Raw genomic sequence first — 26022 nt, forward strand, 5'->3', positions numbered from 1 at the left:
TAACTTGGCAATTACAGAAAAAAGATGGCGCCTCGAACGTTTTTATAGAATTTTCAAGTAAAATTTGCAAAGTGCATTTATTTTGTTCGATGTGAAGCGCTGGGGCCTCCGCGGTCACGTGACCTGCATGCACGTGACCCTGAGTTGCTCTGTTGTTCCCGTTGAAACGGGACTTACTGTACACACATCTGCTCCTTTACTTTAGCATATTAAAGTGATTTATTTGACATTCAACATTGAAATGCAATGTGCTCGTTGTTGCGGTGCTTTGCTTTCGGGGGGACAAGAGAGCGATCTGTTAAGTATAACTGATGGGAGCGCAGAGCGCGCGCTGCCTCCAGCACCTCGTGAACGGGAGAATAATGAGTTACAAACACGTCCAGGCCCAGGGGCCCGTGGTTTCTTAATCCGTCCATGATTGTATTTATAAGGCGCCTTTCAAGGCACTCGAGGTTGCCGTACAACACATTAAAACAGTTACAGTTAAGACAACCGGAGATTGTCTTATTCATCTTTTTATTCACAAACACCAACGTCCTGAATAAATGTATTTGCCGAGAGCTCAACTGTCGCTTAATTGACCACCAAAAGCTGTGAAAGGCCCCCAAACTTTATGAATTAATAATTATTAAATTAACTAATTCATTATGAATCCCACTTTGTTGTTTGGGGCATATGCAAATGCTGCTGACATTATCAATAACGATAATTATTATTATTATGATTTCCATAAAGAATACATCTTTATATAGTCAACATGTCCATCTTTGTGAAACATATGTTTTTAATATTTACAAAATGTATTAAAGTTTAACATGAAGTGTCACATGGAAGCAGCATTACTTGATTCTGATTCCCTCATCTGTTTAAACAGAGCTGCACTATGTTGGATGTAACTGCTCAATGTATAAAAGGCTCTTATGCACTCTTAAGCACTCTTATGTGGTCTGTCGTTGTTAGGATATCTGTGGTTTTTTTATTTTATATTATTTCTAATAATAATATTATTGCTAAATGTAATACAGAAATATGTATTTACTGTAACGAGAAATCCTGACGGTTTGAACCTTTCCCTCTTAGCTGCTCTGAACGACATCATGCCGCTGCTTGCGCTGGACGTCATCCGGATCGCCTCAGACGACGAAGGTAATCGAGGTGAGGCTGTTATTGCATTTGTGGGTCAGGCCATGCAGGGTGGTTGGGGTCGCGGTGGTTGGGGTCGCGGTTGGTTGCGTCCCCAGGTCCCATTTGATGACGACGAGGGAGAGGAGGCCATCTCGGACAGCGAGGACTCTGGCTACGGCTCCATGTCCGAGAGGGAGGACGAAGAAGATGACCAGCCCTTCCTTCCTCCCATCCCCTTCCTTGGTGCGCCGCCCCCCTTCTTCCCCCGGCCAGAAGAGGACTCCGCCCCCTCCTCCGGCTCGGCTCCTCCGTGAAGAGGACCAGGAAGAGGACGGCGGGACCCTCCACCAAGAGGACCAGAGAAGAGGACTTCGGGGACGTTGCTACCTTCCGAAGATACTGGCGGACGGATGAGGACAGCGACGAGGATTGAGGCCGACCACTTGCTTGCTGCAGGATCTTAAACCTTCATGTCTGGCAGGACTGACAAAGCCCCAGACAGCCTTCCCTCGCGTCTGGCGGGGTTGGGAATAGGTTTCATCCTGCAGCACAGGTTTTGGTGCGGTCAATCCTGAAGAAGCTCCGTCCCCGTTGTGCACTTTGGAGTCCCATGGTCAGGAGGACGCAGTGCGGTCATTCTGCCTTTAGAACAGCAGCTCACTTGATGACATCATCACATCAGCTGCTCTTGCTCTTGAGTTTACTCGGGCTCTTCCCTGTGAAGCATTTTTACCATCACGCCACCAAATTGTCCCAGCACAATTTTAAGGAGGCAGCATTCTGGGATATTTGTCTCCCAAGTATGACAAGTCATTTAGGATGCATCACTGTTAAAGTGGGCGGAGTCACATCCGGGCTCGGATGTGACTCCGCCCACTTTGGCTCTATGGGAACTTCAGAATTGGAACAACTTGACAGACTTAAGATGTTTCACAAGTTCAGACAAGAACTGGTTTTGAGATGAGGACCACGATCTCCGCCCTCCACTTCAGGCCTCGGATCCTCCACAAACAGAACACACTGGCAGTGGGAGGAGGACAGCGACTCGGATTGAGACCCCCAGCCTGTTCGCTGCAGGATTTTAAACCTTTATGTCTGGCAGGACTGACAAAGCACCAGACAGCCTTCCCTCGCGTGTGCCGGGGTTGGCATTAGGTTTCATCCTGTAGTGGAGGTTTTGGTGTGGATCATCCTGAAGAAGCTCCGCCCCCAGATGTGTACTTTGGAGTCCCAGGCACGGGAGGATGCAGTACGGTCATCCTGCAATTAGAACAGCAGCTCACCTGATGACATCATCACTTCAGATCCATTTGTATGGAGGCTTAATCTTGACAACCCGACCAGATGTGATGATTAAACAACTCACATCTCACCTCAAGAAAATACCATTCCAAAGTTTCACCTTCCAGTTGTGTATTGTCTCCTCCGCCATTGTTCCCTGATGCTGGTGGGAAATGCATTCTGCATTCGGTAAAGTGGAGCAAGTCCCATCCGGGCATCTGAACCGTGGTTGGCTATATGGGGACTTTAGAATTGGAACAACTTGACAGACCTATGATGTTTGAATGAATAATGGGTCCACAAATTGACCTTTGACCTCTAACTATGAAGGCAACGACGCTCGAACTTGAGATCCACTACCAGTAACTTACCTGAAAACCATGTCACCAATACAATTAATACAATGTCACATTAGGTTTAATTAAAAACTTACCTTCAAAAAAACCTGCAAGTATTATAATAATTACAACTTAGACCTCCAATAAAACTAGGAATCAAAATAAATAAAATTAACGCTTAAATTACTTTAGAATTCAAATTAAAACTCCTCCCACCTCCCGACGCTCCCAACTAATGGAGTGACGGGTAGGTTTGCAGACTCGCCTATCCAGGTGAGTAAGGGTGCTCGGTGTATCCACACCCCCCTTACAGCTCTGCTTCCTGCTTGCTCACACCATTCCACTTTACCACAGACCTTCAGTCTCTTCCTAACGAACTACATAGGTTTTAATTCTTTAAAAACCGTAACACGAACTTCAACCACCTCGGGCTCGGGGGCCGGACTCAGCTGGGACCACAGCCTCTCCTTCTTAAAATTCTTTTATACTCAATAGTGGCCCTTACTAATAAATCCCGACTCCCTTTCAATTTAGGAACTCTTACCAGGGTCGAAGATCTAACGTCAGGGGCATCGCAAGTGACAAGCGTTGGTCAGTGCATAGTCGGGGTCTCCCATCATACGCTTAAGCTGACAAGGCGGTAGCAGGGGGACCCAAAAAACCAAAACCGTCCCGGTTGTGAAACAGTGGACCAGCTCTTTACCCTCGCAAGACTGCTGGAGGGGTCCTGGGAGTTTGCCCAACCAGTCTACATGTGTTTTGTGGACTTGGACAAGGCTTTCTCCTGGGTTCCTCTGGGGCTTTTGTGTGGGGTGTTGCAAGAGTTTGGGGTGCCGGGCTGTCAGGTCTCTGTGCGACTGCAGTATGAGCTGTGTTTGTATTCTCTGCAATAAATCAGATATGTTCCCGGCGTTCATTTGACTCTCTCTGGTTATTTTTAGAGTTAGGTGAAGGTGGCTGAAGCAGACAGATGTGTGATAAAAACTACTAACGTTAAGAAAAGTTTCCAAGTCTCTTTTACCCAGGTTAAGGACCAGATGACTAGATGAGGAGGATGGAGGACCAGATGAGGACCAGATGAGGACCAGATGAGGACCAGATGAGGAGGATGGAGGACCACAGCACCAGATGGACAGCGGCGGTGGTCTTTCTTTCAGTGGGCTGAGTAAGTAATCCCTCTCCAAGACTACAGAAGTAGTACGATTCCATCAATGGAGGCCAGATTCAACACAACAATGTGTCGTTGAGTTCAAAAGTATTCATCTCTTGTGTTTGTGTCTCACAGGCAGGACTCCACTGGGCTTTTGTCTCACTCTTGGGGAAGCTGAGGGTGGGCGTCAACCATCCCAATGCCCAGACCCCCAGCAGACCTCTGAACCCCTCTCAGCACCCCAGAGAGTCCAAGACCCAGTGAATAAGGTCCTAGCTGCCCCCCCCACCCCGACACCACCCACCAGCCAGGAGGACGAGGAGGGTCCCGTCCCCACCAGCACAGAGGACGTAGTTTGTTTCCATCTGGAAGCTCCTCACACAGGAAGCTGTCATCCGCTGTTTGCATCATCTGCTGACAAGAAATCAAGGAGGAGACTGACGCTTCAGGCTGAACGAGAAATAATCATCTAAAAGCTTTCAAATGTCATTTGTCGCATAAAATCCTGTATGTTCATGTTCATGTATGTACAGTATTGTTACTGTTTATTTACTGAGTAGCACAATTATATACATGTTCAACAAACCTTCTCAACATGTCTTTCTTTATATTGTATCATTTTTCTGATCGTTGATATGGCAATGTATAACACTTTATATATAAATATTCTCCCTTTTTGATTTCCATTTGACTCAAAGGCCTTATTGTTATTTCTGTTCATGATTATATACTGTTGATATAAATGAAATGGAGAAACGGCCAGCAACGTGCAGTATGATTGTTCCCAATTCTATTCAAATATACTCAAACAATTGTTATCTTTACTGATCGCGTACCAGAACATAAAGTAATTTATGCATCATTATAGACATATGTAGGTGCAAGGGAACAAAACATGCCTGTAATAAGTGGGGAAACAGGTAATTTAATTAATTAATATCATTATTATCATTTGTATAACACTGCGGGCGCTTATTTCAAAATGATCATAGAGAACTTACCAACACTGAAGAGGCACCGACGATAACAAAATAAAGAACCCTATTGAAAATAACTACAAAGGTACATTTGTGTTTTTACTTTGCAACAAACAGGTCCGGCTCAGAGAGTATTGTCAGGTACATACTGTTGGCCTGAAGAGATCAATGAAACATTCGAGATATCACATATCAAAAAGGAAATTATGAAATGACAAGGGCACCTCATAACTGGGAACCATCCTGGAACCATTAGGTGCATGGTGGTGGAGAACAGGGTCCTCCCGGTCGAGCACTTTCAGTTAGAGACGGATCCAGATCCTCTCCAGGAGCTCCTTCCTCCCAGCTGCCATCTCACTCTACAAACAGTCCAACATTTTTTACAAAAATCAACCTAAATGCAACTTTGGTGAAAATCACTTTCCTGCTTCGAATCACTGCTTTCAGTTCAGATTTGTAGTCACTGACTTTGTTGTTAATAAACTTTTTGCTCAAGCTAAGTGTTGCATCACTGTTCAAATAGACCCTCCCATTCTGTTGGACCACTATTAAAAAAATGATCAATGGTGAGAGACAAATAACTGATTCAGTTGGAATTGTGCCATGAATTGCACATAATGTTTCGTAAATTAACACATAAAAAAAAAAAATCAAATCATTTTGTCATACGACCAATGGATTTCTATGACTTTTCCATGACTTTAAACCAAGTTTTCATGATCAAACAATTTGTGAAATCTCAGTGTATACATGAAAAAGTGAGAACATTTAGTATTTAAACATACAATACTAATTCCAAAGCATAAAGTATACCATAAACCAGCGGTCCCCAACCTTTTTTGAGCCACGGACCGGTTCCGTGTCAGAAATTATTTTCACGGACCGGCAATATAAATGACGTCATAAATATGACGTCATACAATTATACGAAGCGCATAAAGTGCCAAAACTACAACTCATCATTACGCCGAATGAGTGTGAGCCGTGCGCTTGTTTACCTGCAACGAGCCGCTAGTGGAGACGGCGACACAGACGTGTGTTTGGTCCGCTGCTCCTAACCAGTGGCGTCCCTAGGCTAAAAAACCCGGGGCTAAAGCCCCGGATGTTTTTTAATTAGCCCCGAATGTTAATAAAAAAAGAAAATAAAAAAAGATTTGGCACACAAGTGGTGCGACCTGGAAGTGTTACACTTCCAGGTCGCACGTGACGTCATTCACCCAAAACAGTGAGTCAGACTGGCAGCAGGCGCACGTAACAGCAAGCTGCTGTCTGAGAGTGTTTCTATGTCTACAAATTTCGCTGCTTCACTCTTCTGTCTTAAGTCGACTCTTAAACGAGGTGACTGTGTCTGCCTCCCGGACTGAAGGTGGAAGCTGGTTCCATAAAAGAGGAGCTTGATAACTAAAGGCTCTGGCTCCCATTCTACTTTTTAAGACTCTAAGAACTACAAGTAGTCCCGCATTTAGTGAGCGTAGCTCTCTAGTGGGGCAATATGGTACTACAAGCTCCTTAAGATATGATGGTGCATCACCAATCAAGGCTTTGTAGGTTAAGAGAAGAATTTTAAAAGTGATTCTTGATTTTATGGGTAGCCAGTGCAGAGCAGCTAGTGCAGGTGTGATGTGATCTCTTTTCTTAGTTTTAGTGAGAACACGAGCTGCAGCATTCTGGATCAACTGGAGGGACCTAAGAGACTTATTAGAGCAGCCTGATAAGAAGGAGTTGCAGTAATCCAGTCTCGAAGTAACGAACGCGTGAACCAATTTTTCTGCATCTTTTTGAGACAAGATGTGCCTGATTTTTGAAATATTACGTAGATGAAAGAATGCAGTCCTTGAGATTTGCTTTACGTGGGAGTTAAAGGACAAGTCCCGATCAAAGATAACAACAAGATTCTTTACAGTGGTGTTGGATGCCAGGGCAATGCCGTCTACAGAAACCACATCACCAGATAATTGATCTCAGGTGCTCAGGGCCGATTAAAATTACTTCGGTTTTGTCTGAGTTTAACATCAAGAAGTTGCAGGTCATCCATGTTTTTATGTCTTTAAGACATGCTTGAATTTTACCGAGTTGGTTGCTCTCCTCTGGTTTTATCGATAGATATAGTTGAGTATCATCTGCATAACAATGAAAGTTTATGGAATGTTTCCTGATAATATTGCCCAAAGGAAGCATGTATAAGGTAAATAAAATTGGTCCAAGCACAGAAGTAAAGGCAGACATCGCCCGACGGAGTTGCCATGTTCATGGCTTCCTCCCAAGTTTCCATCCACAGTTCCTTTTGCGCAAGTGAAACATTGATTTTCGCTCGGCGAAAAAAGCAAAAAGAGATTATTGACGAGAGTTTGTCAATGGAAACGTGCCCACAACCCGATGTATCAACAGAAACACATGAGAACAGTCCTAACGCTCATACGCCGAGTGAAGCCGAAGTAGATGCATGACAAGTTGAAGTAATAGCCTGTCTTGTTGAGCTGATAAACCCATATTCTGAATCATTAGTCCCACATCCAACAATGAGGCACAGTACCATAATCACAAGGCACACCGCTTTGAACTGAAATCGTGTCTCCTTCAGGATATAATGGTCATTTCTAAGGGAAGAGCGGCATACAAACAAGCAAAACAATGCTGTGGTGGGACCCCAACATGGCCGCCAGAGTTTGTTGTGGTCACGTGAGTGAATACGCTCTATACCTGCCCATAGGCCCCGCCTCTCAATATTGGTAATCCAATCAAAAGACGTGCACGCACTACGCCTGCGAGCTGGCTCCTGTGCCGGTTCCGGGGCCAGCTAGCTGGCCTACAGGAGCCAACTCTAAAGCTGATTGGTTGACACAAAATGTTCATTCCCATTCACTTTAAGCTATCAGCGCCCGCAATGTTGATTCTGAAGGTCTAAGGGCAGATTTTAGCCCCCTGGCAACACACGATGGCTGAATATGATTGGATAAAAGATCTAACATAAAGAACAGCCCTCCAAATCTCAACCTGGGGCTGGAAGCAGTGCAACCAAGAGGAAAGCTATGAAATGAAGAGTATAACTCTTATTCTGGGGAACAATTGAATACATATTTGTGGGAACATTTATTTAAAAAAAATTATATTCTGATGATGTTTAGGCCAGCAGAGAAGGCCTTGCTGGCCCTGACGGCCCACCACTGTAAAAATGTTAGTTAACGAAATCCTTGGTCCAAATTTGTTTCTTTGAGAAAATCTGAATTGGTTCTCAGCCGCAGTACAGTCCTCCTGCCACAGAGGGCGCTGCCAGCTACATCGTCACTGAGTCTTGTCCACTTCCGCTGGTTGGACGGACTCATGTGGCAGATTCGACAGAAATGTCAATGCGCGTAATATAAAATGAATCTCTAAAATCCCAATTCAGTTATTATTTGTAGCTGTATGACTTCTCAAATCTATCCATAAATTAGTTTTCCTTTGTTGTTCGGGCGCTGGACAATGGACGGTCAAAAAGCAGGTGAGGATTCAACTCGAATATGTTTGTCGGGTGTTCACGTTAGTTTGGGCCACATCAAAATAAACCGATGTTAGTATTAAACGTGTGCTGATGGAAAGTGTTTTAGTTTATATTCTCACCGAGGACATTGTTTCAGATGTTCTGTTGATAAAGTATTCTACAGGGAGTGGTCTGTCTTGGTCGACAGCGAACTGTCAGTTCACCGTTATATCGATATGCAAAAAGGAATGTATTATAATAAATAAGAGATTGTCAAACTTATTAAAAAAATTAATTAAATAACACAGCGCTCATTACTAACCCAATATGTTCATTGGTTCTTTTTTATAAAAATGATGTTTGTTGATTTCACAAAAAATAAAACCCTCATATCTGTCAAAGCACGAATAACTGCTGATGAATGCCTGTCAGATGCGACGATTAATTCAATCTGATACCAATGTTTTAGCAACTTTCCCATGTAATACATTTACATTCATGTAAATGACATCCAATTGAAAAAATGCAATGAAATAGTGGATCAATATAGAACTAGCCTCGTTGTTTACTGTTGCATGCCCTTCAACGTTGCTTGGGTGGGAACTATTGGCCAACTGTGATTAATAATATACCTACTTTTGAATCCGCTTTGTTAGATGTGGACTGTGGAACGATAACACTGAAGCAACGAGTTGAAATTTGACAATTTTAAAGAATCTTTTCACCAACATGTTTCTACCAACTTGCATGTCCTCCTCTATTACCTATCATAAGTCTGCATTAAAGCAACACAATATTCCTTCTCTTTAATTTCTCTTTTTTTTCCCCCAAGTACTGTTGCATGTACAATATAGAAATACATTTGAACAAAATAAAATGGCAGGGTCAACAGTTTTGAAACTGACATCGACACAAAGTAACACATTTAAAACAACATATTACAACATGTCGGAAGTAATATAACATTTTAAATTAAGATTCAAAAAAACTCTGAGGAAATGGGGGTAAAACGACTCAAAATAGCAATATTTGATTTGTTGCTTTAACACATGCAAATGTCGCCAATCACTCTCTTACAATTATTGTATGTTTCCCTTCTCCACTTTTCTTCTTCTCTCCCCAGCTGGTTCTGTGTTTATGTGTCGGCTCTGCAACCTCTTCTCTCCCAGTCGCGCCCAGCTACTGGTCCATTGCTCCACGCTGCACACCAAGCAGGAGCCTCCTGATGACATCATCATTTCTCTGTTACCTCTTGCAGGAGAGCCCGTGGAGACGTTGGCAGGTAAGATCAGAGAGTCAAGATGACAACACAGAAAATAAGTGTGTGTAGGATAAGATTGTTGTTTGTTTTGGACTCTCAGTGGGATTCTTCTAAATGAAAAGAGCCAGTCTTTCTTCTTATCTGTTCTGCTGTCTTGTGGACCCACAGAGAGCCCAGTGAAGCGAAAACGAGGACGACCGAAAGGCTCGAAGAAGAAGACTTGCAAGGCCGACTCTACCCAGTCTAATGTTCAAAGAGAAGAAGAAAGGAATACAGAGATGGGAGAAAAACAATATCGCGCAGCACAAGGTGGTACTTTTTCTATTTATGTGTCCAATAAGTTTTCATGCAAAAGATAGTACCCTCTGCACAAGAGAAGATACTTGCTTAGTTTATTTTATATATTTATATATAAACCGAAATGGTCAAGTTCATAAACTTGACAAGAATGCGATCGTGAATATCACCTTGCTGGTTGAGTCATAACAGACAGATATCACACTCTGTTTTATCTGCTCATAAATACAGGCAATGTCAGTGTTTTGGGCAAATGGCTTTTCCCTGGTTGGTAATCTATGTAATCTAACGGCATTTAAGCAATTATTTAAATTTCTCCTAAATTAAATTTGTGTTTGTTAGAGATTTTAGTGAGTGTGCAACACAAATTGTTTTTCCCGCTCTGGCCTTTCTGACAATTTGTCCCCCCCTCTGCTAGGAGAAAGCCATGACGGGATAGTGGGGCTCGAATGTAGAGACTGCCATCGCTCGTTCAGCAACAGACGACAGATCTGCAAACACATCTGCCTGAGAGAAGAGGAAGAGGAGGAGGAAGACGAGGATGGAGAGGAGACTGGTGAAACAACAAATCAGCAATAGCAAAGTTAACATGTGCCAAAGATGCATTCAAAGGGAGCATGTTTGGAGTTATCCGTACTATATTATAGATTATTAAATACCTCTACGTTAACATACAGGAGAATATCATTGACATACTTTTATTATACTTGCAAATGCAGGGGATTCTGGATAACAGACAGAATCATTGTTTACAGGAAGCAACTGTGGGGGAACAGGAATCGAGGGTTCTGGGAGTCTGGATCCAAACCAAACGCAACAAAAACCTGTAAAACCAGGACTCGTGAGAGAAAAAGGTTAGTTTAAGTTGAGGACATGGTTTCCTCAAATGTCTTCTTACCAGGAGAGACGAAGGAGCTGAGCGGTCTGACCCTTTCTTCTCTGCTTGTAGATGTGAGCAGCTCCAGACACACGAGAACCAATCGGAGCCGCACCTCCAAAGAAGGAGGCCGAGCAACGGGAAACAAAAGGTCGGTCATCAGTGTTGTTCTAACGGAAGATGAAACACTCCCAGGTTTGTCTTCAAGAGCTTTTCTTTGTGCTAGCTTGCATGCTTTAACGAACAACTGAGTCGGCTGTGGGACGATACATATTTATGAGCAAGATTATTACCTTTCATTTTAACAGGTGTTTCTGTAATGGTTCCAGTAGAGGACATTTCAGCAGAGTCTTCGGCCATCCGACCTCAGGTAACAAATACACGGGAACATTCACCCAAATATTGAAACGTATTTCCCATTTACCTCTAGAGATTCATGCCTAATCACACACCTTTACATCTGTGTTGTGTCCCAGTCCCTGAGGGTAGTGCACAGACTGTTTTGTCAGCAGTTTCTACCAAAGAGATAATCTTTGGTAGAAGCTTCTTGTGTCGTGGTCCTACTGACCTCAGTTTAAATATTAACATTAGGATGTAGGCTCAAAAGCCAAATACAAACATTGTATTTATAAAATGTACATTGTTTTATCATTTCAGCTGAATTTCAACTGTGATGATTCTGTGCTGCAACGTTGCAGTGTGTGTGTTTTAGATTATTATACAACATTTATTTGATTCCCAATATTACATGGGTTTATTTATTATTTGTTTTTCTGGGTGGTCCGCAGTCTGCAGTTTTCCAGAGTCGGTCACAAGACCTTGCAAGTGAAGCCACTTCCTGTGAGGGGAACCCGAAAACAAATCAGGAGCCAAGGTAACATCATGGAGAATGTCCATCTCGTCATGCTTTCAACGTCGTACATACCTGATGGTCATGATGACAGATAGTCAGTAAGCTGGATATAGAAGATCTGACGACGAGAGTTGATTTGTCAACTGCATGCATAAGGATGTAAAGTTTGTAGTTGTAGTAGTCCGACGTATCAATTATTTTTCATGTCAGCAGTGGGATCCCTTTGTCAACAACAACAACCACAATAACAGCAGCAGTCAGCAGAGGCTTCCAGGAATATTCCATAAAGCAAGATGCTCCAAAGTACTGTAGGAATATATTTTATTAAATATATTAATATTGATTTAATTGTATAGTAGTTGTAGTTTTGCAGGTTAAGTTTGCTGAATGCTCCTTTTGTAAACCACGAGCTCCACACAACTGTAAATACATCCGCTTCTAATCTAATAATCTGTCATAAATGAGTTGTTGGACTTGTTGAATGTTTTTTCTGTGCAGTCTAAAGCCAGTCCAAGAAGTTTGTTTACTTTATGAGCAACAGCACCAATCTCCAATGCCACAATAGCAACAACAATGATATTAATCATCTGCCAAGTGTCATATTGTTACTCTCTGTCTCCCAGTTTACTACAGAGCCAGTTGAAGATCTTTTCCTGTGAGTTCTGTAACAAGATCTTTAAATTCCGACACTCTCTGATGGCCCACCTCCGGACACACACCCAGGAGAAACCGTTCCAGTGTCCACACTGTGAATACGCATCAGCCATTAAAGGTAAATCTAGGCTCACTAGAGAAACTTATTGAGGCCACACAGACATTACCGCTTGATTATTATTAAAAGTGAGACTGAATCAAGATGGTAAAGTTACAATTTAAGAATCCAGTAGATAGATAGATAGATAGATAGATATATACTTTATTAATCCCCAAGGGGAAATTTGTCGTGACAGTAGCAGCAACACACAAGAATAAAAAACAAAACACAAAATATAAGAAACAGGGATGAAAGATATAGAAGTATACAAGTAAAATAAAGTAAAATACAAAATATATATGTAAATATACAACACACATGCATACACAACACACAACAACACTGACAAATCAAAGACAAAAATATTAAATATAGACAGAGTGCAAAAAGCAAAGTGTGTGTATGAGTGCAGAGCAAATGAAATGTGTGTGTATGTGTGTAGTGCAAACAAATGAGATGTGTGAAGTGCAGATCAACATAGTGTAAGTATTCAGTTATTGCACTATGATCTGGCAAGAGGTGATCTGTTATAGAGCCTCATAGCTCTATGTAGAGAGCGGTGCCTGTGTGAGTTAAAACAATAGTGACAAACAAGTAACACGCAATTATTGGAAGGATACATATTTGTACAACTTATAACAGAGCAGGGTAATTTCAGCAATCTCTAAATAACAAAATATAAAATTGCAGTTACAAACTAATTAAGGCTGCTCACCTTGTGCGTTTCCCTTCAAAGCCAACCTGAATGTTCACCTGAGGAAGCACACAGGAGAGAAGTTCAGCTGCCAGCACTGCCCTTTCAACTGCCTCAGCCCAGGACACCTCAAGGTACTTGTGTTACCTGTTTTTTATTTTACTGTGTTTGATATTATTCGTTACACTGAGATATCTTTGGTAGAATTTGTATTAACATGCAATATTTGACACCCAAAGTGAATTCTGCTGTTCTGGTTTCTACATCCAGATGGATTGGATCCATGTTCAGGTTGCAGCTGCACTGTTTGTTCTGCTTGCCGCAGTGAGTCTGTGTTTCTGGTCTTGCAGGTCCACATCGAGCGAGTCCATATGAAGGTGAAGCAGCACTGCAGCTTCTGTGAGAAAAAATACTCCGATGTAAAGAACTTACTGAAACACATGGAGAAGCGGCATAACCTGAAAGACCCTGCTGTCCACCAGAGTTACCAACAACTAAGGTTTGAGCGACATCATCGACATTATTTAACATTCCTATGTGGCATCGCACACGTCTGCCCTTCTGATCTGTTAAACTTTGTCAGGTTGAAGACCCGTCAGGGCCTCAGACAGCTCCTCTACCACTGTCCCACCTGTAAGCGGCGCTTTAAGAACCAGCTGGAGCGGGAGCGTCACCTGTTGGTCCACGGACCCCAACGACCCTTCGTCTGCCTAATCTGTGATCATGCTGCAACAAAGATGGCCACCCTCACTGCTCATGTCAGGAAGCACCTCTTCCTATACATGTGCTGTGTGTGTGACGGGACGTTTGTCAGCTCTCATAGACTGAGGAGCCACTTGAAAGAGTCTCACCAGGAGCTTGACCAGGAGCAGGCCTTCACTGACTGTATCAACAACAGCTACTATCTGATACAGCCCGGAGGAGGCATGTGGGGGGAGGGGGAGAGGGAGGATACAGAGACGGGGATGAAGGGAGATCCAAGGATGGAGCAGGAGGGGGAAGCAGAGAGCATGAGGGAGGAGGATGGACAAAATGGTGTCGGAGGGGAGGAGTGCCGAGATGGGGAAGTGGAGCAGCCGAAAGTAGCAACAGGCGAAGATAAGGAGCAAGAGGAAGAACAAGCCAAATCTCCGGGTGAAGGAGCAGAAGATGTGCGGAGGAAAGAAGGAGAATTAGAAAACGGAAGTGCACAGCATGATTCCCAAGATGGGCTCCATCAAGCTATTTCTAGAGAAACGACAACTCCCTCTGACGGAATGGATGAAGCAACCGCTGCGGAAAAGCCACAGGACAACACGGCGGACACCTGCTCCCCGGCAGTTGGAGAGGACTCGCACACTTTTGTATCGGCAGAGAGAAGTCACACCCCTGTGTTGGAGGTCAGGACTCAAGGAAACGCACACGCAGCCGATGAGAACACACAAACTCCTTTGGCGTCGGTACCTTCAGGGGAAGACCCTCAATCTCCACATTTAGAAAGTGTAAGTTAATTTGAGGTACTCAAGATGGGCAATAATGTCCGCTCGAACCGCATAGCGCTTATTTAAGTATTTGCCAATTATTATGATCTCAATTCATCATTTTGGCTTAGTTTGTCCTATTTCGTCCAACCAACAATCCAAAACTGAAAATATTTAGTCCTGATATATAATGTTGAGACATTTACATTTCAGAAGCTCACCCAAGAGATTTTTTGGATGTTTTACTCAAAAAAGGACTCTATGATTATCAAAATAGTTCCTGGTTGATTTGCTGTCGATCAATTAATTTACTAAATGTCGGCACAAAAAAAAAATCTTACACTGCAATACTTTTAATGTGGCATTATTCGACAGATCAAGCTGATTATGTTCCCCATATCTGATTATCCTTCCAAAATACAGTTCTTCTGCATGTATAGAAAAGGCAATGACTGCTCTCAATTTGATGTAGTCGAATTATTTTATAATACATATTACTAATATTTCATACATCTTGGAGGAATTCAACTCCCGGCTGTCTGACATGTCCTCTGCTCTCTGCCCGTAGGTGTCGGAGGTTTTGCATCAGAGTGCGTTTCAGCAGGTGATCTCAACGCTTCAGAAGACTCGGCTCGACACGGAGTCTTTCCAGCGGCTCAGGAAAATGTACGGAGACCTGGAATGTCAATACTGTGGTGAGGAAGATGACGAAAACCCCATTGAGGAAGCAGATTCAGTTTTGTCCTGTTATTTTATTTATTTAGTTGAATTTTCTTTTATATTATTATTATTTATGACTTGGTTTGAGTGTTAACTAGTGTCCTTTGTTTCGCTGTACAGGGAAACTGTTCTGGTACAAAGTCCACTATAACGTCCATGTCCGCACACACACCAAGGAGCACTCGCACTACTGTTCAAAGTGTAGCTACTCGTCCATCACCAAGAGCTCGTTGAAGCGACACCAGATCCAGAAGCACAGCGGTTTGCTGCTGCCTTGTTCCAACCCGGGCTGTAAATACACCACACCCGACAAATACAAACTTCAGGCCCATTTGAGGACACACCAGGAACAGGTAACCGGCTTTCACCTGGAAACATAACTATAAATCAGTCACGTTTTTGTCTCGTGGACCTCAATTCAACTTTACATGTGTTTGATCAATTGAAGTTGATCTGCAGTACAATGTAAAATTCGTTAAACTAGTTCATGAAAAGTATTGATGGAGTTAAATCTAAGCTTTAATCTGGGAGATTTTTACCCTAATTTAATTCTGTAAAGCATGCAAATATTTACCAGTGATGTCTTTTAGTGAGATTAGTTTTAATGTTTTTATCTTGTTGCTGTGCACAGAGGAAGAGTGTGATGTGTCCTGTCTGCCAGCACAGCTGCCCAGAGCACAGGCTAAAGCACCACATCAAAACATCCCACCCTGGTAAAGAATACATAGATGTACATCTAAAGACACACACACACACACACACACACACACACACACTACCTATTTATGTGTGTTTCAAACCTGTGCCTCAAATCAATGTGACACTTAGCAATTGTTTATTATTCACTGCGACTGAGAATTAATACAGTAGCTCGTCAAAAGTTTAATACAATTTCCACTGTGGTTGCGGTTTCATTTTGTGCGTTTGTGTCTGCATGCTTGTGTTGGACAGACACACTGCCTCCGCAGGGTAAAGGACTGATGGTGCAACGGGCAGAGAAGTGCCCCTACTGTGACTCCTACTTCTTAAAGAACAGCAGTGACTTCCAGCGGCACATCTGGGCCCACCAAGGTGTGACATTTCTCTTCTTTTTAACACAGGCAAACGCTTACTCCTCGCACACGTGGGGAGAAACGCACACGGGTCCGTGCATGACCATGCAGAGGATTGCACGGCGTGATTATTGAGTTCTCTGAGGTTCTAGCCGTCTTTCTTTCTCCGGGCTGATGGCCTGACTCAAAACACGCTGCACACGTTGTAAAAGGAAATTGGCCTGTTGGTCAAGTCACATGTAAAACTAGAACGGGCACTCGGTAGAGCGCATACCTTCGCATATCACAAGATTGGGCATTGAATTATGAACATTTTGGCATTAGTTCCATGCCAATTGGATACAAATTGACCGCGCTATGGTAAAAAGAAGATGTTGACCTTTTCATGACCTTGACCTTTGACCCGATCGATCCCAAAATCTAATCAAATGGTCCCAGGTTAATAACCAATCATCTCACCAAATTTCATGCGATTCGGTTTAATACTTTTTTAGTTATGCGAGTAACACGCATACAAATAAATATATTAATATATAAATAAATAAATACAGGGCGATCAAATCATAACCTTCCGCATTTTCAATGCGAAGGTAATGAGGATACAAGTGTCTACTTGTATGCTGCTGGCATTACACACACACTCTAAGACATGCTGGTTTTTCAGTTTTAATGACAAACGTGTACATTTTGCTTCGATGTACGCGTGTTTATCTAATAAGTAATGTGAGGCTGCTAAAATCACCGCTTCTACCGATGTGGTGGCTCAGCTGAAGCGGTTCAATACATAAACCATGTCTCCATCAGCTGTGATGTAGGTGGTTTTGTTTTGAGGAAGTGACGTGTTCGTCAACTCCTCTTCCTCTCAGCCCCCTCTGAAACACTTCCTTAGCTCGAGGTTGTGAAGTCCAGAAGCTTCATCCAGCACAGGTGTTGATGAAGGTCTAATTGAGCAAAGCCAATTTACAAAAACAAAACAGTGCAAAACATAAGATGCAAATTTCTTACCGATGTTGTTTTATTAAACTGCAGATAATGTAATTACTATTAAAAATAACTTTATTATCCAAAGGTCCAACTTATCTTGGCCTCGTGCATGTCCAACACACCTCGTCAAATACCATCTTGCTTCTTCAGCCTCGTTTATCCTTTTAACTCTCAAAGCGTTTTGTTGCCGTCTCATGTGGTTAAACCTTTGCACACACGTGTGTTTGTAGGTTTGAAGCCGTACGTCTGCAGCGTGTGTGACTACGCCGGCCGCAGTCGGAGTAACCTGAAGACCCACATGAACCGACACAACACGGAGAGACTTTACCTCTGTGATCTGTGTGGGAAGAAGTTCAAATCTAAGGTCACCCTCAAAAGCCACAGACTAAGCCACTCTGAAGAAGGTACATATATTATTTATATTAATATTCATGTTTGAATTGATTATGCTTGACTAGAAGAATTTTTAGATTAGATTAGATATTCCTTTATTAGTCCCACGGTGGGGACATTGCAGGATCACATTAGAGCATTAATAAAAGATAAAAACACAATAGCAATACTAAATATACAGAGGAACACAAAATACATACACAAGGAAGTCTAAAGCGACGATAAATGGAAGGACAATTTCTATTTACCGTATGTATAATTTCATTTCATTTATTATTTAAATTCTTAAATGTAATCTGCCCTGCTATTTTATTTTATTGTATATTTGTCAACATGATTGCGGCTGCTTCAAGAAATTCCCCCTATACTACTAGGGATATAATATACTACTATATAATACTAGGGATGAATAAAGTAAAGTCTAATCTCTCTGTTTTGTTTAGGGAAGCGGTTTCAATGTTCAGAGTGTGACTTCACCTCAGTGTCCAAACCGTCCCTACTCAGACACATGGAGCAACATGCTGAGTTTAAGGTCAGAATAAACACACACGTATCACTTGTGATGTCATTGTTTTAACAAAATTGATTGACAAGTTATTCAGAAGAATCGATTCATATATCAAATGGATTCCTGCGCAACAGATTTATCATTGTTATTGTTATTTGTTTATCGATGTAGCCGTTCCGCTGTGCTCACTGCCACTACTCCTGTAACATCGCCGGCCCCCTGAAGCGACACTACAACATGAAACACCCGGATCAGAAATATCAGAATGCCGGACCTGGAGTGCCAAACCCCGATGTTCTGAAGCAGCAAGGTCCGAGCTCTGCTCTCATACTGTCTCCACTTTTGATTGAAGATTACTTTAAGCCTGTAACAGAACAGAAGGCGTGTTCAGCTGCATGACGTAACATTGTGAGTGTGTTTCTCTGTGTGTGTGTGTGTATGTGTGTGTCTCTGTTTAGGTGGTATGAAGTGTCCTGAATGTGAGTTTGTGTATGGCACCAAGTGGGAGCTGAACCGCCACCTGAAGAGCAAGCACAGTCTGAAAGTAGTGGAAGGCACATGGGAGGTAAACAGCTCGCACGTGAACAGACGAGAGACGGTGAACATCGGGTCATTTCTAGCCACGTGAGAGACGTGGCTCTGGGATAAAGCTGCTATCCACATGAGAGCATTATTTTTGTGAGCATGTTTGCATGCTAGTGTAAAGCTCAAAGCAGCAATGTGCCTGAAGTACAGCCACATACAGCTGCTAGCATGGAGACTCTTTGTGTGGTTTCTGTCGCAATCTCTCTTCATTTAAAATCCAATTTCTGATTTATAAACTTAAAAACTTGCTAAAATCCCCAAAATTGGAACCCCTCTTGGAAAACGTGCCTGCTCGACAATGTCGGCATATAGTATAAGTAAATTGTTTTTTTAATTGAACAAAGCATCAGTATTTTTGGGATCATACAAAGTCTGTATGAATATCCAGGTGGGGGAGACGGTAGAGACGGTAGAGACCCAGTTCGTGCCGGTGGAGGATGAAGAGCAGCTGGCAGAAGTATCTGTAGCATCGCTGCAGGACAACGGTAACAACAGCAGCGCCAGTGATAAACCAACAGACCTTTCTTATAATTGCTTCCCTTTGGGGAAGTGCTTCCATATGTACCATGTAATAATTACAATAAATGTGTCTTTTATGTTCAGTTGATATCCAGCAAATCACTGAATTCAGTTCAGAGACTCTCGACGCCGTCACCTCGATGGTCGCCATGGCTCCCGGCACAGTTACTGTTGTGCAACAGGTAAACGGCAACACATCCCTTAGTCAGGAAATTATGAGCGGTTACAACAAAATGTTGACTGTAAGTCGTGGCTGAAGTTGCAGGTGGCTGACGAAGAGGAGGTCGGCGAGTGCACAAACCAGCTGATGGTGGTGAACGCGGACGGGGATCTGAGTGGTAACCAGGTGATGGTGGTGGAGGACGCACACGGCCTGGAGGCTCTGACAGTCCTCACTCAGGGAGATAACACTCACCACTATATCGTCTACGTCCAGGAACACACAGTAGAAATAAACTAGCGATGCTAGCGACATCTGCTGAGTCATTAGTGTCAGCAGATCCGTTTACAAAAGTGAAGTAACATGAATTGTACCAATGGTCATTCAGGATTCAGTGAATGCTTCCATCTCATCATTGTGAATTTCCTTCATCGGTTTTATTTTTTATTCACTTAATCATTTTGCTTGTTTTGTTTAATAATTGTTTGTGTGATTATGTGTCGTATTTTGTACTTCCAAAGTATATTTGATTAAACTCTTGCCTTGAACTGCTCGATGTACTGGAGTGTTGTAGATGTTAGTAAAGGGCAATGCGGGTGAGTTCAGTTCAGTTTTTCCTAAAAGTTTGGTACAGTTTTCATGTTGTGACCAACATTTGATATTTGTGACAATATGATGTGAGACAAAGCAACACAGACCATCTATAATCTACTTCAAACTATCACAACGTATTATGTTTCTAGTCATTTAGGAGTCGTAAAACAGAAACTTTTGGGATAACATTAAAGAGGATGTGATTCTCTTCCATACTTAATTTGTGATTTAGAAAGAATAGCCAAAACATCGAAGCTCACGCGAATGGAGTTCCTCATAAAGAACCTAAGTAAAAGACAGCTAGAGGACCAGCGCTGTGCAGTATGATCTCAGTATACTGGTTTATGTTTGTAACTTGGGAACAGACTTTACAATGTGCTGTATGACACTGACTTGAACGTACACTACAGACTGTAACAACTTTGGAAAAGAGGTCAGTTGCCACCATTATATTTAATAAGAAGTCATGTCAGCATAGAATGAAAACCATTTAAAAAATAAGTGAATAAACAAACAATCAAGGAATGTATATATACACATCCCTTTAATGTGTGATATTGTTTTGAATACAGTATATTTACATGTTCCTGGTAAATGATACCATGGATAAACCGTGAAAAAGCCTGGCAAAGCTGCTACACTTTGAATGCATTATTGAAAGATTGTTTAGACAACTATGTGATTGAAAATGTTTTCATTTTCACATAGTGTGTATTCTTTAATTTGTTTTTAAAACTAGGACTGACACGTTAAGATGGGCTGCTGCCATTAAAGCATACATAACTGCCCTGTGTGTTGTGGATGGAAACACAGATTCTGACATGCAGTAGTTCAGCCCGGGTCCGCTAGGTGGCGGTAGTGCGTGTTGTGGTCTTTTGACAAACGCTGGTACATCGCACAGATTACAGAAGAAGAACAAGAAAGAACCGGTGGGAAAATTGACTGCGCGAAAGATTATTGTTCACATTTCTGCCCAAGCAAACATTCATCGTGAACATATTAACTCATATTTACATGACATGGACCGGTACGTGTTGGTTGTATCCTTTTGCCAAACGGAGGACGACCTGGCGGGGGAGTACACGAGTAAGTTTGACCAACGTCCGAGCTGCTAAACCGACTTTAGTTAGCCAGTGTAACGTTAGTTATGGTTAACAGTCTACGTGTGAGATTTGTCTGGTGGAGCAGTTAACTAGTATTTAGGTTACATTGGAGACTTCTGTCACATGTAATTTAATTTGGTAGCATTACACATGCCCTAACTTCACAGTACACACAAGAGATAACCTAGTTGGTTGGCTAAGTTAGTCTCTCGGCGTTAAGATGTTGGTAACTTGCAGGAATGTAAATGTGGTTATATCAAATGTTAGTAAAGCAGATAAATGTGTTTTAAATCGTCTTGGATGTCAGTATTTAGATAATTGCTTAGGATGCTCTACTATACATCTGAAATAAACCAGTTGATTAACCTACTGAGTGTCCCTGTCCACAGGTCTGGAGCCAGTAAAGCAGATGCATGACACGCTTGTGGACATTTCCACTCAGGAGGCAAAGAGAGGGATCTCTGTGCTTCCAGGTACAGTGCATTGGGCAGTATGGGCATCTTTCACCCGGTCCGACCTCCTCACACTGAAGCCGTTGTTATTCCACAAGTGTCTTTTCTGTGTATGTTCCCCAGCTTGTTCTCTCAGTGGCAGCCCATCGGTTCAGAGGTGGTACTTTGCTGTGCAGGCTTACCAAGGAGTCACGCAGGTGAGGCGCTTGGAAGATTCAAGACAGTTTTGCTTTCCGATAGTTTATTACATTACATCACATGTCATTTAGCAGACGCTTTTATCCAAAGCGACTTACAATAAGTACATTTCAACCTAGAGTACAAACTAAGAACAACAAGAATACAGGAAGTAACATTTCCTCAACATAGTCGAACTACAAAAGTACCACAATAAGAGCTATTTAAGTGCCACTGAAGTGCAAATCTGTGTTTTAATCCAGATATAGTCGGAAAAGGTGTGTTTTCAGTTTCCGGCGTTTATGTTGCGAGGAACGTGCCACACATGGGCCTCCAGCCTTTCTCAGTTTGTGAGGGAGGAACATGAAGTATCCATACTGTTGAAATAACATAATAAATTCGCGTTCAGGTTTCAATACACAAGACAATTGAGTCAGCGCTAAGTATTGCTAGTTTGTGGCCCAACCATATGAATCCTCTCACTTCTAGACTTGCATCACTCTGAATCTTACGCTATATTATATATTTGAAAAGTATTGATGTACCACTGCAACACAAGCTTTTTGATGGAACACAATCCTAGAGAACAAGTTCCTCCTAGAAAAGTAAAACAGGAGGTGAATGTGCTGACCTTTACTCCTTAAGTTTACAGAATGATGTAGAATACTGGATAAACCACAGCTTCAATAATTCTACAATGCGACACAAAAAAACATCCTGTCCTCTGTTTTTTTTCTTCAAAATGACAAAACAGAACTTTATGGCAAATTTGCAACATACATCTGATGATTTCCAGTTGTTGGATTAGCTATTAAGTTTGATGATAAAATATTGAATCCACTTGTATTTTGAATTGTACCATTATTAACACACTGATTGAGGAAAAGAAGCTGGAATTGTGAATTTATACTTGAATCTCTATCGTCTGTTTGGTAGTTTTGCAGCTCGGACTGGGAAGAGCTGGGTACAGGCCGTCAGAAGACAGACAGCGAAGAGGACAAGCCCACTGCACTGGAGTCATGTCTCACTTCTCTGAGTAATCAGGAGGCACCGGACCAAAAGGCTGATCAGCCGTCACTGACAGAGTGAGTGTCAGATGATACTTACTTTTCTTTATGTAGATATATATTCTGTTTTTTGTTCTTCTTGCTGCTGCTCTGTGGTGCAGGTATGTGCATGAATCATCTGTGTCTGCATAATAAGTTATTATCTGAAATAGTGAACTATATCATTGATGAGACTGCATTTGCAGAGTATAATGAGTAAATGGAAAGAAACAATTTTATATTTGATCTTAACTTATATCTTATTTTTTATCCAGTATTAAAAAAATACTATTCATGCGTCTCAAAAATAAATCTACGTGCTGCATGTTGTCCAGTTGGCTTGCAAGTCTTTCAGATGTGAATGTCTTTATTGATCAGGTTGTTAGAGGAGGCTGCAGAAGGACTTCATCACCTGTCAGACAAACTTCCCCCTCCAGGTACTGTTGACTAATCCACAGCACTCATTTTGTTTTTACACAGAACCTTCCTGAGCAGTCGGTAGTCATGTTCTCAGTTTGTGAAGATGTTAACTATGTGCACAGTCAGGAGGGCTGTCAATGTCTAATACAGTGCATCCGGAAAGTATTCACAGCGCTTTACTTTTTCCACATTTTGTTATGTTACAGCCTTATTCCAAAATGGATTAAATTCATTATTTTCCTCAACATTCTACACACAACAACCCATAATGACAAAGTGAAAACTGTTTTTTGCAAATTTGTGAAAATCTGTTAAAAATAAAGAACGAAAACATAACATGTACATAAGTTTTCACAGCCTTTGCTCAATACTTTGTTGAAGCACCTTTGGCAGCAATTACAGCCTCAAGTCTTCTTGGGTATGATTCCACAAGCGTGGCACACCTATTTCTGGACCTCAGACTGGGGCGACGGTTCATCTTCCAACAGGACAAGGACCCGAAGCACACAGCCAAGATAACAAAGGAGTGGCTTCGGGACAACTCTGTGAATGTCCTTGAGTGGCCCAGCCAGAGCCCTGACTTGAATCCGATTGAACATCTCTGGAGAGATCTGAAAATGGCTGTGCACCGACGCTCCCCATCCAACCTGATGGAACTTGAGAGGTTCTGCAAAGAAGAATGGGAGAAACTGCCCAGAAGACTTGTGGAATCATACCCAAGAAGACTTGAGGCTGTAATTGCTGCCAAAGGTGCTTCAACAAAGTATTGAGCAAAGGCTGTGAATACTTATGTACATGTTATGTTTTCGTTCTTTATTTTTAATAAATGTGCAAAAATGTGCAAAAAACAGTTTTCACTTTGTCATTATGGGTTTTTGTGTGTAGAATGTTGAGGAAAATAATGAATTTAATCCATTTTGGAATAAGGCTATAACAAAATGTGGAAAAAATGAAGCGCTGTGAATACTTTCCGGATGCACTGTATGTTTACCTTCGCATTGAAAATGCCGGAAGGTTATGTTTTGATCGCCATTTATTTATTTATTTATTTATTTGTATGCGTGTTATTCGCAAAACTCAAAAAGTATTGAACCGAATCGCATGAAATTTGGTGAGATGATTGTTTATTATCCGGGGACCAGTTGATTAGATTTTGGGATCGATCGGGTCAAAGGTCATGAACAGGTCAAAATCTTTCGCAGAACTCAAAAAGTATTGAACCGAATCGCATGAAATTTGGTGGGATGATTGTTTATTATCCGGGGACCAGTTGATTAGATTTTGGGATCGATCGGGTCAAAGGTCAAGGTCAAAGGTCATGAACAGGTCAAATCTTCTTGAATCACATGGAATTTGGTGGGATGATTGGTTATTATCCGGGGACCATTTGATTAGATTTTGGGATCAATCGGGTCAAAGGTCAAGGTCAAGGTCATGGAAAGGTCAACATCTTTTTTTTTACCATAGCACGATACATTTTTGTCCAATTGGCATGCAACTAATGCCAAAATGTTCATAATTCAATGCCCAATCTTGTGATATGCGAAGGTATGCGCTCTACCGAGTGCCCGTTCTAGTTTAATATTATTTCAATCTTTTAATCTATGGTGTTGAATCCCACAATGATTCCACGCACTACTTTCCTGGTTTTGAGTCTTGTCATAGTCTGGACAGCACGGCTCGCCAGTTTTCTCCACTTAATGAGGAGAACAACAAACGTCTAGTTTACTTGTCGGGCAACAGAGCAAGATGTTAGTCTACTACGCACAACAATCTCTCAAGTGAGAGTTTTAATGTTGCCAAAAGCTTCCAATCACAAGGAATTAAAGCCTCTCAGCTGTGTGTGTGACAAGGATCCAGTCCAATTTCAAGCAATTAGATTTTGAATATCTGCATGCTGCAGCCTTGTAGAAGAGCCTGGAGTAGCCTACTCTACTTCATACATATGCACTCAGCACTGGGAAGATAGAATACCTTTGCTCTGACTAGTTCTCTGCAAGTCTGCCTCCTAAAGGGATATTTACTTTCACTTCATTTTCACTGTCTGAAGGAGCGTTTCTTAGTAAACATAGTGTCTCCTATTGACGCCTCGGGAAATCGTTTCAAGACAAAAAAAGAAAGACGACAGAAAAGTTTCCTTAATTCCAGTTTGGTTTGTCCCATTTCCCCCTTCAGGTAAAGCGTTGCTGGATGTGCTGCTGTTGGGCTCTGCAGAGCAGTCCCCTCTGACTAAAGACCTGCTGCCTCTGCTGGGAGCCCTCAAGCACATGTCCTACTGGCATGCTGCCAAGATCACTGTCATCACACAGCACACCGCTGGGTAAGCAGACGACAAATAAGCGTGCGTTACATTTCTTGAGTTGCACAAAGCAAATGATGACTACACCTAACTAATACGCTAACAAAACAATCTTTCTAAAGTCATCGTATGAACAGGATACCTTCACTGGGCTGCACACACACAAAACTAATAGTTTATGATGTATGCCATACGGGAAAATCGCAAAAGAAAAAGTGGCAAAGATTACCCAAATGCAGGAAAAGCATAAATATTGTACGATTTAGAGGATTTAATTGTTTTTGAAGTTCTCTGCGTTTACCACTAGGGGGCGTTAGACGAGTAATTATGAGCCAAGTACATTCTTCAGTAATACTTGAATATTCTGAGGAATGTCTTTACTGAAGCACTCATTTTAGATGTTGCTAAAATAGCTTTATTAAATCCATAGCAATGAACTGCTGTTGCACTCGCCTAAATAAGAGATATATTATAAATCAGCAC

The 26022-nt window shown here is 42.0% G+C and overlaps 2 protein-coding genes across 4 annotated transcripts in view; both read left to right on the forward strand.

Annotated features, from left to right (window-relative positions):
- Positions 1–8213: 8213 nt before the first annotated feature.
- Positions 8214–19996, forward strand: LOC130213514 (zinc finger protein ZFAT-like). 3 transcript variants are annotated; one of them, XM_056445210.1, is made up of 24 exons: positions 8214–8352; positions 9455–9613; positions 9761–9901; positions 10308–10445; positions 10645–10743; positions 10839–10961; positions 11075–11136; positions 11555–11640; positions 11830–11922; positions 12243–12391; positions 13110–13201; positions 13418–13566; positions 13651–14548; positions 15096–15222; positions 15368–15600; positions 15879–15960; positions 16199–16318; positions 17514–17687; positions 18120–18208; positions 18356–18494; positions 18643–18749; positions 19158–19254; positions 19373–19470; positions 19548–19996. In XM_056445210.1, exons 1-24 carry the CDS (start codon positions 8334–8336, stop codon positions 19746–19748), a joined length of 3675 nt encoding a protein of 1224 aa, XP_056301185.1. In that variant the 5' UTR covers positions 8214–8333; the 3' UTR covers positions 19749–19996. The 3 variants fall into 3 exon arrangements, with proteins under 3 accessions (XP_056301185.1, XP_056301188.1, XP_056301186.1); XM_056445213.1 differs by having other exon boundaries at positions 19554–19996; XM_056445211.1 differs by having other exon boundaries at positions 11833–11922.
- Positions 19997–20980: 984 nt separating this feature from the next.
- Positions 20981–26022, forward strand: part of mtbp (MDM2 binding protein) — a 28152-nt gene continuing 23110 nt past the window's right edge. Inside the window, exons 1-6 of the mRNA XM_056444636.1 lie at positions 20981–21128; positions 21535–21618; positions 21721–21794; positions 22711–22859; positions 23199–23257; positions 25416–25560. Coding sequence (XP_056300611.1) covers positions 21062–21128; positions 21535–21618; positions 21721–21794; positions 22711–22859; positions 23199–23257; positions 25416–25560 — 578 coding nt within the window. The 5' untranslated portion in view covers positions 20981–21061. The remainder of the gene's footprint in view (positions 21129–21534; positions 21619–21720; positions 21795–22710; positions 22860–23198; positions 23258–25415; positions 25561–26022) is intronic.

This window comes from Pseudoliparis swirei, chromosome 22 (assembly GCF_029220125.1).
Source record: "Pseudoliparis swirei isolate HS2019 ecotype Mariana Trench chromosome 22, NWPU_hadal_v1, whole genome shotgun sequence".
Taxonomy (NCBI): domain Eukaryota; kingdom Metazoa; phylum Chordata; class Actinopteri; order Perciformes; family Liparidae; genus Pseudoliparis; species Pseudoliparis swirei.

Excerpts from the sequence above, each read along its gene's own strand:
- LOC130213514 (XM_056445210.1), top strand. Across the intron at positions 13,202-13,417 it reads TCAGCCCAGGACACCTCAAG|GTCCACATCGAGCGAGTCCA; the intron begins GTACTTGTGTTA and ends CTGGTCTTGCAG. Across the intron at positions 19,471-19,547 it reads CAGTTACTGTTGTGCAACAG|TTGCAGGTGGCTGACGAAGA; the intron begins GTAAACGGCAAC and ends TCGTGGCTGAAG.